Source organism: Engraulis encrasicolus, chromosome 20 (assembly GCF_034702125.1).
Source record: "Engraulis encrasicolus isolate BLACKSEA-1 chromosome 20, IST_EnEncr_1.0, whole genome shotgun sequence".
Classification (NCBI taxonomy): Eukaryota; Metazoa; Chordata; class Actinopteri; order Clupeiformes; family Engraulidae; genus Engraulis; species Engraulis encrasicolus.
This window is the reverse complement of record NC_085876.1, coordinates 17,421,514-17,434,013: the sequence shown is the minus strand read 5'-3', so window position 1 is coordinate 17,434,013 and position 12,500 is coordinate 17,421,514. Positions and strand designations below refer to the sequence as shown.

Here is a 12,500-nt window from a genome sequence, read left to right as displayed (position 1 = left end):
TCCAAGGGAACGGTAAGACGGCCTTAAGACGGTCTTAAGACGGTTAGCAACGACAAGAATCGAGAAACGGACCCCTTTACTGTAGTCCATGCAGATAGGCCCTCAACAGGCATTGGCTAGCTCCAGACCAAGACAGATAGCCATTGGTTAATTCCAGAACAAAACAGATAGCCATTGGTTAGTTCCTGACCAAAACAGATAGCCATTGGTTAGCTCTGTCACCATAGTCATTCATTGGCTAACTGACTGGATTCCAGTATCCTTACGACCGCTCCCTTGCTCACTTGCCTCCTCGTGGCCACATGATGACATCACTGATGACAGAGCTGTATATTTCAACATCTCGCAAAAGCACATTTATAATGTCCTTTCCTCATTTGCAATCGGTATGGTGAACAAAGTTGCTGTGGCTAGTTGTGGCTGACAGCAGGAAAACGTTATTAGGCTCGTTCGTGACGAGGCAGTGCTGCTTTTGCTAAGCAACCACACTGCATCAAACTGACGACAAAGTGCGCATGCTCACTGCTTAGCAAAAGCAGCACTGCTTCGTCACGAACAAGCCTAATGTTTTCTCCACGGAGGCGGGGCGTCAGCGAAACGTGAGGCCACAAGCACAGACAGAGGACGGGAGTCCGCATATTGGAATCCGCCCCCTGTCATTCATTGGCTAACTGACTGGATTACTCTGCCCACAACAACCATTGGTTGACTAGTGCTTGTGCACTGTAACAAAAATACCAGCTGCCTCAGAATTCCAGAGTTAATTTAAATCCTTATTGTAAGTTACAATAACAATTTAACTTACAATAACACTTAAAATTATCTTGGAATTCTGAGGCAGCTGGTAATGATTTCAAGTTAAACCATGCTGTTGCCATTGCAGTGTATAGGAGAATAAATTAAATATATAAGTTATCATGACTTATCACTGAAATCATTTTCTTACAGTGAAGAGCGTGTTCATTGGTCAGATGGTCCTTGTGGAACTTGTAAGAAGGCAGCTGATTGGTGGAGGGTGATCAGCTGATTCCAGGGTGACACTTGTGAGCATGCAGCATGTTCCATTTTCACACGTAAAACACCCCCCGGAAACACGGCTCCTGTGTGTCTGTGTGTGTGTGTGTGTGTGTGTGCGTGCGTGTGTGTGTGATTGTCTTTTCCATAAAGCATTATTTGTGTGTGTTGTCCTGAGTCAAAATAGTCAATTCTTCACAGTGATGACCTTGTGTGTGTGTGTGTGTGTGGGTGTGTGTGTGTGTGAGACAGAGAGAGAGAGAGAGAGAGAGAGAGAGAGAGAGAGAGAGAGAGAGAGAGAGAGAGAGAGAGAGAGAGAGAGAGAGAGTGTGTGTATGACAACTGTGTATGACAACTCTCTCTCCTTTCTCCTCTTCCTCCATCTCTCCACCTTCATCTCTCACCCCTCTCTCCTCCATCTTCCCCCCCTTCTCTCTCTCTATTTTTCCTCCATGATAGTCTTCATGAACTTCACGATGTCTTCTCCACTGCTCCAGGGATGCACCGTCACCATCCCCTCTCCTCCTCTCTCTCTTTCTATCTCTCCATCTCTCATCTTCTCCTCTCCTCCTCTCTCCTTGTGTGTGTGTATGAGTGTGTGTGTCTCCTGTGTGAGTATTCGGTGCATGGGGAAGTCTCTGCGTGCAAAGGCCACGTCCGATTGGCCGAGAGCGAGACAGGGACACACGTCATTGGCCCCGTCGCCAACATAGAACACCCTGCGGTACTGGCCCTTCCCCTGCTGGCTACGCCTCTCCAGGAAGTCCCGGATGACCTAGGGTAGAGTAGAGAGTAGAGTACAGTAGAGTAGAGTAGAGAGTAGAGTACAGTACAGTGCAGTAGAGCACAGTAGAGTACAGAAGAGAGTACAGTAAAGTAGAATAGAGTAGAGTAGAGTAGAGGAGAGGAGAGTACAGAAGAGTAGAGTAGAGTACAGTACAGTAGTATTGTATTGTAGAGTAAAGTAGAGAGTAGAGTACAGTCGAGTAGAGTATAGTAGAGTACAGTAGAGTAGTAGAGCAGAGTAGTAGAGTAGAGTAATGAGTAGAGTACAGTAGAGTAGAGTAATGAGTAGAGTAGAGTAGAGTAGAGTACAGTGCAGTAGAGTATAGTAGAGTAATGAGTACAGTAGAGTAGAGAAGAGTACAATAGAGTAGAGTAATGAGTAGAGTAGAGTAGTGTAGAGTAGTAGAGTAGAGAGAGTATCATTTATTAATCCCGAGGGTAAAGTAAGGTATCAAGTAGCATACATAGGCCTACATAAATACAGAAGACATTACACACAAGACATTACACATATGAAGAGCTTTGATGCAAAATGACATAGTATCCATTTTGGAGCATTTTGGGCAATTGACATTTTTGTATTGGGCATTGCATTGCATTGTGTGTTCCTCTCATAATATTTGAATGGCAAAGAATTCACACAAAGATGACAGGATGTCTGAACAGTCATTTCCAAAAACAAAATACAAAAGTCAAAAAATGGTGTTGAAAGTATCAGCTAAGTGCAATGTAATGACGTCATTTTGCAACGAAAGGCTTCATATATTACCTTCTGTTTACACATGTTGTCGGGGCAACCGCGGGCGCAGGAGTGGGCATGGTGATTAGCGATGACCAATCCCCTGCTGGCCTCGTCCCAGTGGGAGGGGTTGGTGAAGATCTGGGAGAAGAGGGGGCGTGCCTTGTGGTGGCTAAGCCATGCCTCTATGAAGTATGAGTTGGCATCCGACATCACGACGCAGTCCACCCGGTTTCCAAGGGAACGTAGGTAGTTCAGCAGCGGCGTCAGACCGGGGGTTTCTGGGATATGTGCGACCTGCCAAGGAGAGGAGAAGAGAGGAGAGGAGAAGAGAGCGGAGAAGAGGAGAAGAGGAGGAGAGAAGAGGAGAGGAGAGGAGAGGAGAGCGGAGAAGAGGAGAAGAGGAGGAGAGGAGAGGAGAAGAGTGAAGAGACGAGTAGAGGAGAGAGGAGAGGACAGAAGAGAGGAGAAGAGGAGAGAAGAGAAGAGAGGAGAGGTGAGGTGAGAGGAGAGGAGAGGAGAGGAGGAGGAGAGGAGAGGAGAGGAGAGGAGAGGAGGAGGAGAGGAGAGGAGAGGAGAGGAGGAGGAGAGGAGGAGAGGAGAAGAGTGAAGAGATGAGTAGAGGGGAGAGGAGAGGTCAGAAGAGAGGAGGAGATGAGAGATGAGGAGAGGAGAGAAGAGGACAGGAGAGAGAAGAGAAGAGAAGGGAGGAGAGGAGAGGGGAGAGGAGACGAGAGGAGAGGAGAGGAGATAGGAGTGAAGAGGAGAGGAGAGGAGGGAGGCAAGGAGAGAAGAGAAGAGAAGAGAAGAGAAGAGAAGAGAGAAGGAGAGGAGAAGAGAGAAGAAATTATGAGATAAGAGATGAGGAGAGGAGAGAAAAGAGAAGAGGAGAGGAGGAGAAGTGGAGAGGAGAGAAGAGAAGAGGTGAGAGGGAAAGAGAAGAGGAGAGGAGAGGAAAAGAGAAGAGAGACGAGGAGAGGGGGAGAGGCGAGACCAAGAGAGGAGAGGAGAGGAAAGAAGAGAAAATGAAGGAGGCGAGGAGAGGAGGAGAGGAGAGAAATGAAGAGAAGAGAAGAAAAGAAAAGAAAAGAGAAGAGAAGAGAAGAGAAGAGAAGAGCAGAGGATAGGAGAGAAGAGAGGAGAGTAGAGGAGAAGAGAGTAGAGGAGAAAAAAAAGAGATGATAGGAGTCAGAGAGGAGGAGAGGCAAGGCCAGTTTATTACTGTATAGCATATTTCATACACAGATGCAGTTCAATGTGCTTTGTAAAAAATAAAAGTAAAGGAATATTATATTATATTATATTATATTATATTATATTATATTATATAGTATTTTATTATATTAAATTAGTATATGTACCTGCTGTCGTATGCTGCTCTCTGGCACCCCCTGCTGGGCGAGGTAGGCCATGACGCGTTGCATTTGCTCGTTGTATTGGCCGTCTCTGTACTGAGATGTCAGCCAATCAGGGAGCTTCCCACCGGGGGCCGCCCGCGCCACCGCGTCATCGCTGCTCTCATTGGCCAACGTCTCGTCGAAGTCGAACACCACCAGGCTGTCGGGGCAATCAGGGACCGCCATCGCTTGATGGACAGCTGAGGGAGCGAATCAAATTCCCTCGCTCGCTAACTTTGTCACCTCCTGCAACAGCAGAGTAATCAGAATAGAACAGACTTAACTGTCATGCAACACAAACACACACACAGACACACACACACACAGTACGCGCACACACATGCAGACACATACACACACACACGCACCACCACAGTCATGGGTGAGCGGTTAGGGCGTCAGACTTGCATCCCAGAGGTTGCCGGTTCGACTCCCGACCCGCCAGGTTGGTGGGGGGAGTAATCAACCAGTGCTCTCCCCCATCCTCCTCCATGACTGAGGTACCCTGAGCATGGTACCGTCCCACCGCACTGCTCCCCATGGGGCGCCACTGAGGGCTGCCCCCTTGCACGGGTGAGGCATAAATGCAATTTCGTTGTGTGCAGTGTGCAGTGTTCACTTGTGTGCCGTGGAGTGCTGTGTCACAATGACAATGGGAGTTGGAGTTTCCCAATGGGCTTTCACTTTTCACCACGCTGTCATGCAAGCAGGAAATGTGTCTTTGGTCTCACTGTATAAAATCAAATCACGGACATTCATTCCATTCCTCACAGCATACTGTAAATGCTACATACATAGATCATTGAGGACGGGTAAACATAATCTGGACCCTGAGTCTGTTCAATAAAGTTTATTATTATAAACATCAATATCAGCAGTTAGCCGCTTAAAGCCAGGCTCAAACTTAAATCAATTCAAAGGCTGAATGATAGTCCAGAGTCCAAGTTTTCAAATGAGCCATATAACCCTTCTGTGTTACATCCAGGGACAGAATGAATTTCAGATATGCTCAGCAATACCTGTTTATCCCATGTCTTTTCCTGAACATAGTGTACAGTACTGTACAGTAACATCTCTGTAATACTACCCTAAAGGCATATCCAACCATGGCAGATGACTGTATAACAACTCAAGCGGTAAGCTTGACCATGATAAGGCTTCTAGATCAAAAGGTTCTTGTACAGTAAGACCTTCTATGGGGAGTGCATTTTTTTGACGAACTAAAAAAAAATACAAAAAGACACTTGGCAAAACGCATGTGTATAACTGTTAATAAATTTATACATGTATTATTGAAAATATACAATGTGATAAAAGTGTAACCTTTCGTTAGGAGTTTATTGGTTATACTTTGGTATCCTCTGTTATTCTTTCTCTCTTTCCTCTTTCTCTGTCTGTCTCGCTCTCTCCCTCTCCTTTGCTCTGAGTTATGTGACATCTCTGGTCCACAAGGAAAACATCTCTGCCTTTCTCGTCCTGTTTGGAGTTGAACTATGACCTGTTTAGGCTGGTAAAAGCTATCCGTCACATGCCAGACGCCACTAAGAGCCCATCACGGAACCGGGGGGAGACGCGACCATATATGTTCATCATATTATATTTTTACATATGCATGATAGGAAAGATGATGTCATGGACTGGTGGGACTGGGACTGTTTTAAATAAGTTTGTTTCTGTATACACTTCAGGACTTGCTGGGTGACTCCCCACGCAGTAACTCCTCCGGCCGTGAAACAATAAAATCTGCTCGCAGATTTTAAATGCTACCTCTGTTTCCTGTGTGTTCTTTCAGGTCAATTTGATAAGGTAATACAGTGAAATTGTTAAAGTGATAATGTGAAATTATTCACATGTTTTGGTCCTTCGATAGCCGAACTCAAAATATTGTCCTCCCTGATATATGAAGACGTAGGGACGCGTCGGACACCAAGTTTTTTACCCGGGACCCAGAAATAGGTGGCTTCGCCTCACTACGCCTTCATATTCAGCGACGACTGACTGAGTACTGACCCACGTGACTGACGCCCGCACAGGAATGAGGTAGTATGCTTTTTTGTTTTTGTTTTGTTTTTTGAGCTCTAGTACAGAAAAAACTGCAGTGTAGAGTTTGGAACTCCGGACATTTTTAATTTAATATTATTAATAGTCTGTATCTTATTGAGTTTGGAACTCCGGACATTTTTAATTTGGAATTATTAATGGTCTGTTTTCTATAGAGTTTGGAACTCCAGACATTTTTAGTTTGGAACTATAAATTGTCTGTTCTCAATTGAGTTTGGAACTCCGGGCATTTTTCGATTTGGAATTGTAAATGACCTGTATTTGGTGACCCTCGGTTTAATTTATTGCATATCAGAGAATGAGCAGTACTTCCCCGCAGTTGGCTGTTAGCTGAATGTGTAAAGTAATAGTTAGATACTGAACAAATTCTGTTTATGGCAATTTTAAACCTCTGCAATTAGAATTTAACTTTTCAAAATTTTGCCATTGTTGAGACAGAGGATGCTTACCCGACATGCGGTGCTATTTTACTTCTCTGTGATTAATTTAGGACTGCAGGTCGTACAGTAATAGTTGGACATCTTTCTGTTTTGTTTTGTCAAAATTGATGAAAGTTTTTTTTCTAAATTATTTTTAGCCACTTCTGTTGCCTCAGCCGGTGACATATGGTGACATTTCAACCTTGGCAGGACACTGAGGTACTCTTTCTTTGTGATATTTTGTTTTGAGAGTCTAACTGGTGGTTTGTCACACCACGTTATATCTCTTGAAGCGAGCTCATTTTATGTCATGGGTACCACAAATCCAAAGCCTGATCATGGTGGTGATATTGAATTTATGGAAAAACGGCATTCTGGCTCCTCAGCTTATGTGAGGCGATGGAATGTAAAATATGGCTTTAATGGAAGCCTTACAATTGAAAATTGTGAGGCCTTATTAGAAAATGTGCTTCTTCGCCACAAAGAAAAAATGGCTGAGTATGAAGAAGAAGCCAGAGTGTGTGAATTGTGGCTTGCTGAAGCAAAACTTAGGAATATGCAAATGAAGCATATTGACAAAGTACATGACGATGATACTGTTGTGTATGTGTCTGATGGCCATGTGATGACTGTTACAAGGTGTGAGGAAGGAGGTCAATATCAGGACCCTCCACTCACAACACCCTGTATTTTAGTTGTTCCCCCTGCTCTCCCTGTCGCTCTTGCCGTAGCACGAGTTGAACGGACGCCTGTCCCATTTCCTCTCTACTCACACAATGTGTTAAAGGGGGTGATGACCCTCGAGGTCAATTCTGCCACCCCTACAATGAGTAGAACAAATACTCGCTCCCAATCCTCAGTAGTGGAAAATTATTCCCAGACTGCAGATCGGGACTTATTGGATGATTTTCGAGCACTCTCTTTCCCAAAGACTGAGAATCCAGTGCGTGGCAGCCGTGCCCAGAGACGAAAATATAATTTGTGCTTTGCATGTGGCATGACGGGTCATTGGGCTCGAGATTGTTCCCTAGATAAGAAGAACTGATTTGTCCAATCTCTAGTGTGCACCCAATTTGTTCTTAATTCAGTGGAAGTTAGCTGGCAATGGCGATAACTTGCGAAATATCCCTTCCACTTCGTCAATGAGCAGTGAGTGTGACATAACTTAACACTTTTTCTAAATTGATAGGTTAGGCTACCTGTCTGTATGTCTGTGTTTGTCTCAATGGGCCCATGTTCATGTTTGTGTCCATGTCCATGTCCATGTCCATGTTTGTTTATGTTTGAATGCCGGCTGTGTGAATGCTGTGTGTGTGGGTGTGTGTCACTCCCCGGGTTGGGTAGGCTATGTGAGTGATTTGCCTCACTGAGTGCACGTAAAGAATGAGTGATTGTGACGTCTAGTGAAGGACGGTCTGGTCCGTGTTGTTGTGATCCTCCAAAATGTCCGAGAGACATTTGACTTTCCTGAGTATAAACAGCAAAACAATGGGTATGTGTTTTTATTTACTGCAAAGTTATTTTTGGGGACCATTTTTGTTCTGTCGCATATGATGGTATGTGGCGACATGGAGGTTTGTCATCCTGTTCTTTTCATTTTATTTTTATACATTTTGTTTCCACAATGTATTTGTTTTTGTTTGTGAACTTTCATTGTGAACCTGCAACTTTCTAGAAGCCAAGACCATTTAATTTTGAGTAGTCTTTGAAACTTTCACATGTTTCATAAGCCCTAATGAATCTGTTTGTTTTTTGTGTGGTTATTTTGGAGTTTTTATACTGGTTTGAAGGTCTATGCTTTTCTGAGGGATTATTCTGTTTTCTTTCCCCTTTTCTTTTAATCCGTTCAGACATAGTGTCATGAATTTCCTGTTACCTGAATGACACTACTGACTTTGTGATGCATTGATCACGACACTGTGTTATGTCATTATCCTGCAGTACTGTGGTACTTAACTTTTCAATGACTGTTACTGGATGTCGCTGGAGGTCCGGTGTGCATGAAGGCGCTTCTTCACACTGGGTTCTACCTCGACTGTGCCGTCAGTTGGGTTTACCTAACTGGACTCACTTGTCTGGTCATTAAAGCAGTTGGTTTGTTTTTGCTATCTCCCAACTGTGATTTATTTCTTTATTTTATTTGTCAGTTTTGTTTGACTCTGTCTGGGTTTTATTTTGCTTTAAGGATGGTTTATGGTTGGTTATGTCTAAATGTACAAGTTGGGTGAGATTTTACCTTACATTTTATATAGGCCTAAGCCTACTTGTTTCAAAATATTATGAGACGCAGTTATGACTTAATTTTATTGCTTTTAAAAGTGGTTATGTGCCACAGGTTTATGTGAGGACAAATCTCATCCTATCTTATTAGTTGTAACGATGTGGACAGCAAGGTGGTTTGTGTTGCCAGTTTGATGTATTGTGTGTTGTGTTTTGATGGCGTGTTCCCGTACTTTGTTTTTTTTTTTTTTCTTCTCTCCCTGTTTTAAGTGCGCTGTCCTCACTGACGGGAGTTGAGCTAAGCCCCTACATCTACCATGACCTCATGAACACCGACAGTGAGAACTGCATGCCAATATGTTTGGTTCTGTTGCGAAGTGTTTAATGCAGACCTAACTACTAGCCAACTATGTCTGTGGCTGTAGTAATTTTATAATAGTAATAATAATAATAACTTGGTTTTATATAGCGCCTTTCAAGGAACCCAAGGTCGCTTTATATTTTTACATTTTATGTTGCATGCTTGTTGTTTTCCATGTGCCGATTCTGTCCATTTGTGTGTAACGGGTTGAACCGTGCAGTTCACCAGACAATGTGTCCCCCAGTCTTGCTGTAGTACGCTGTACGCTTGGCCACTGAGTGCCTAATTAGTTAGTGGCGACTAGGCCAAGGTTTTTATTTTTTTTTAACAAACCCCCGAAATAGAAGGCTTTTAGAGCTCTCCCGGTGTTTGAGTGTCTATGGGGGGTTTAACCTCTGCCTTTGTGGTCTGTGCTGAGGTCCGGTTACGCGCGGACAAGCACCCTGGCCACGTCCCTTTTGTCTGTGTTTAGGTTGGACAGACCCTGTTATCCGAACTGTTCTACCTCCTCTCGCCCTGTCATGTTGTGAGGAGAGTGTCGCCGAGGGTCTGATCATTTCAATTCACCATGGGCAGTTGGCCCATCGCTGTTTTGCCCAAACATATATATATTTTTTTTTACATTCTTTTCTGTTTGTTTGTTTTCTTTGGTTTGTGTCGTGCTGGCCGCCTCCTCCCTTCCCGTCTATTTAGATGGCTGTCCGGAGTGTTTACGCACTCCTGCAATATTTAGGGCAGACACTCTGGATTTCCCCTTTCCTTTTTATTTCAGCGGCACGGCCAGTTTAGAGTATTTTGTGATTTGTTTTATGTTTTGTGTCAGTACATCAAATACTTTTTTATGTCAACAAAAGGGAACGTCTCTGTGCATATCTATCCGAACCTGTTGTGCCTTGGTGTACTGGTTATTACCTCTGGGGAGGTTCTCCCAGTGGTGTAGTTATGCAATTGCAGTCCACAGTTGATAATTCATTTCTTGACTAATTGACGTCAGGTCCACTCTGCTATGCATGGAGTATTTTCAGGGCTTTACTGGATGTAGTAAAGTTGTTTTTCATCATTTTGTTGTACTTTTGATAAATGTTGTCCTCATGTAATAGTGCTGTCTATTTTATTTCAAGTATTGGTTATGCGACAATGTTTGGGTTTTGTTTTGTCGGCACTGGTGACATGGGTTTTTGTTTGTTTTTATTTTATAGCTCTCTTCTCTGTTCCAGCTGCACCCGTCTCCTGGTTACTGTCTGTGTGTGGTTAAGATGCCCACTGAGCGCTTCTTTCTGTGCGGCACATTGCTGACTGTGTTTGCCTTTTCCTGTATTGATGTATGGAGGGTGCAGGGTGTTTGGAAGTGTTTGTGTTTTACTTTTTTACTTTTTTATTTGGTTTACAACTTTCTGGGTTATGCTGTATTTTGTTTTTATTTTCTCTCCAACTTGGTTTGATTTGTGTTAACAATTATCCTCCTCGTTTACTGTGCTCAAAGCCTGTTTAGGTATGACTTCAGTGTTATTGAGTCATGTGGATGACACATGCCTCAAACAGGAGAGACATTTTAGGATATTTACAGATGTTTTATGCATCATGTTTTATTTTGTTTGGTAATTCTTTAAAGCACATGGAATAATGACTGTTTTTGAAATGTGCTACTCCTCAAATTAATGAATAGTGCATAAAACAAATGCATGTTAAATGAGATCTTGTTCTGAAACTTCACCCCTAACCAAACCTAACACATTTACTTACAATGTTGATTTCACTAACCATATTTAGAAACACATTGAGAATGATAAATGTTTAGAGTAGAATGCTTTTCGCTGTTCTTCATTTTCAGCAGGAAAAGTTCCAAGTTGCACGCAGGGCCGCTGACAGATTTGGCTGGGCCCCGGACAAAGTCATCTGAAAGGCCCCCTCACCCAATACATGCAACGTTTAGTGAGGACCCAATTCTGCCCCCCCTTCTCCCAGGGCCCGGGGCAACTGTTCCCTTTGTCCCCCCTTGTCAGCTTCCCTGGTTGCACGTTAAGACTTGGAGTGGAGAGAGCTGACTGGTTGCATCAAAAGGGACTGCATGTTTACATACCGTCCGTCTCAGTACTGGTGAGCAAGGAGCCAATGGAGAATGCAAGTGTGAGACTGTGTTTTTCCTTACAAGTTGGACATTTTCTATGAACATGGACTTTGAGAGTGGATACAAATCCGAAGATGATTGATAGACACTGATGATGAAGTGAATATTACGTGTACCTGTCATACATGGCTTATGTGTGTTTAAGACTTCATTGAGAGAACAAGAAATAATGATTTTCTTTTAACATTGTGTATATTCGAAACATAGGTATGATTTTGTTCCTAATTTTATGTGATTAGAATGACACCATAGATGTTTTGACTACGCTATACCAATTTAAAATTTTTAAGGAATGCCTTAGTTGCTCCCTATGCTCATGTGAAAGCTGCTGGTCCAGAACTTAAATATTTATGTTGACCTAGGTGATTGGCAGGAAATCGACACTTCTCTCTCTCTCAGCAGTAACCCTGGTTATTAAAGGAGTCTACTGGTCAGACAAGTTGAAACCTTTGCCCACAACGAGGTTGGGGAGGTATTTTTGCTTCTGTCTGGATGACAGATCTTTATAGTGTCTGATTCAAAGTGACGCTCTGCGTTGTCTATGCAGATGCACGTGTGCCATCAGAATGATTCCAATGGATGAAAAAAAGAACACTGCTGACTTTGAGAAGGACGTTTCCTGGACAAGCATGGGTACAGCCTTGTTTAAGAACTGAGACAATTTGGAACTGTTAATAACAAATATGGAGCAGACTAACGCAGTGTAATGGTTCTGAATAACTGAACAACTCTAACCTTTATATTTGAAAATTTTCATTCTACACACCATGCGTAAAAGCCATGGTGATTGTTTAGTGATAATGATTATATTTTCAAGAGGAGGGAATTATGTTAATAAATTTATACATGTATTATTGAAAATATACAATGTGATAAAAGTGTAACCTTTCGTTAGGAGTTTATTGGTTATACTTTGGTATCCTCTGTTATTCTTTCTCTCTTTCCTCTTTCTCTGTCTGTCTCGCTCTCTCCCTCTCCTTTGCTCTGAGTTATGTGACATCTCTGGTCCACAAGGAAAACATCTCTGCCTTTCTCGTCCTGTTTGGAGTTGAACTATGACCTGTTTAGGCTGGTAAAAGCTATCCGTCACATGCCAGACGCCACTAAGAGCCCATCACGGAACCGGGGGGAGACGCGACCATATATGTTCATCATATTATATTTTTACATATGCATGATAGGAAAGATGATGTCATGGACTGGTGGGACTGGGACTGTTTTAAATAAGTTTGTTTCTGTATACACTTCAGGACTTGCTGGGTGACTCCCCACGCAGTAACTCCTCCGGCCGTGAAACAATAAAATCTGCTCGCAGATTTTAAATGCTACCTCTGTTTCCTGTGTGTTCTTTCAGGTCAATTTGATAAGGTAATAC

The 12,500-nt window shown here is 43.1% G+C and overlaps 1 protein-coding gene across 3 annotated transcripts in view; it reads right to left on the bottom strand.

The window, feature by feature from the left end:
* LOC134436356 (probable phosphatase phospho1) overlaps positions 1 to 12,500 on the bottom strand; it is a 17,199-nt gene that overhangs the window by 876 nt on the left and 3,823 nt on the right. For all 3 annotated transcript variants that reach the window (XM_063185516.1, XM_063185517.1, XM_063185515.1), the window contains 3 exons: positions 3,901 to 4,182; positions 2,570 to 2,836; positions 1 to 1,789 (listed from right to left, as the gene is read on the bottom strand). The exon at positions 1 to 1,789 is cut by the window's left edge and continues 876 nt beyond it. In XM_063185516.1, the coding sequence (XP_063041586.1) occupies positions 1,454 to 1,789; positions 2,570 to 2,836; positions 3,901 to 4,122 (825 nt within the window). In that variant the 5' untranslated portion in view covers positions 4,123 to 4,182 and the 3' untranslated portion in view covers positions 1 to 1,453. The remainder of the gene's footprint in view (positions 1,790 to 2,569; positions 2,837 to 3,900; positions 4,183 to 12,500) is intronic.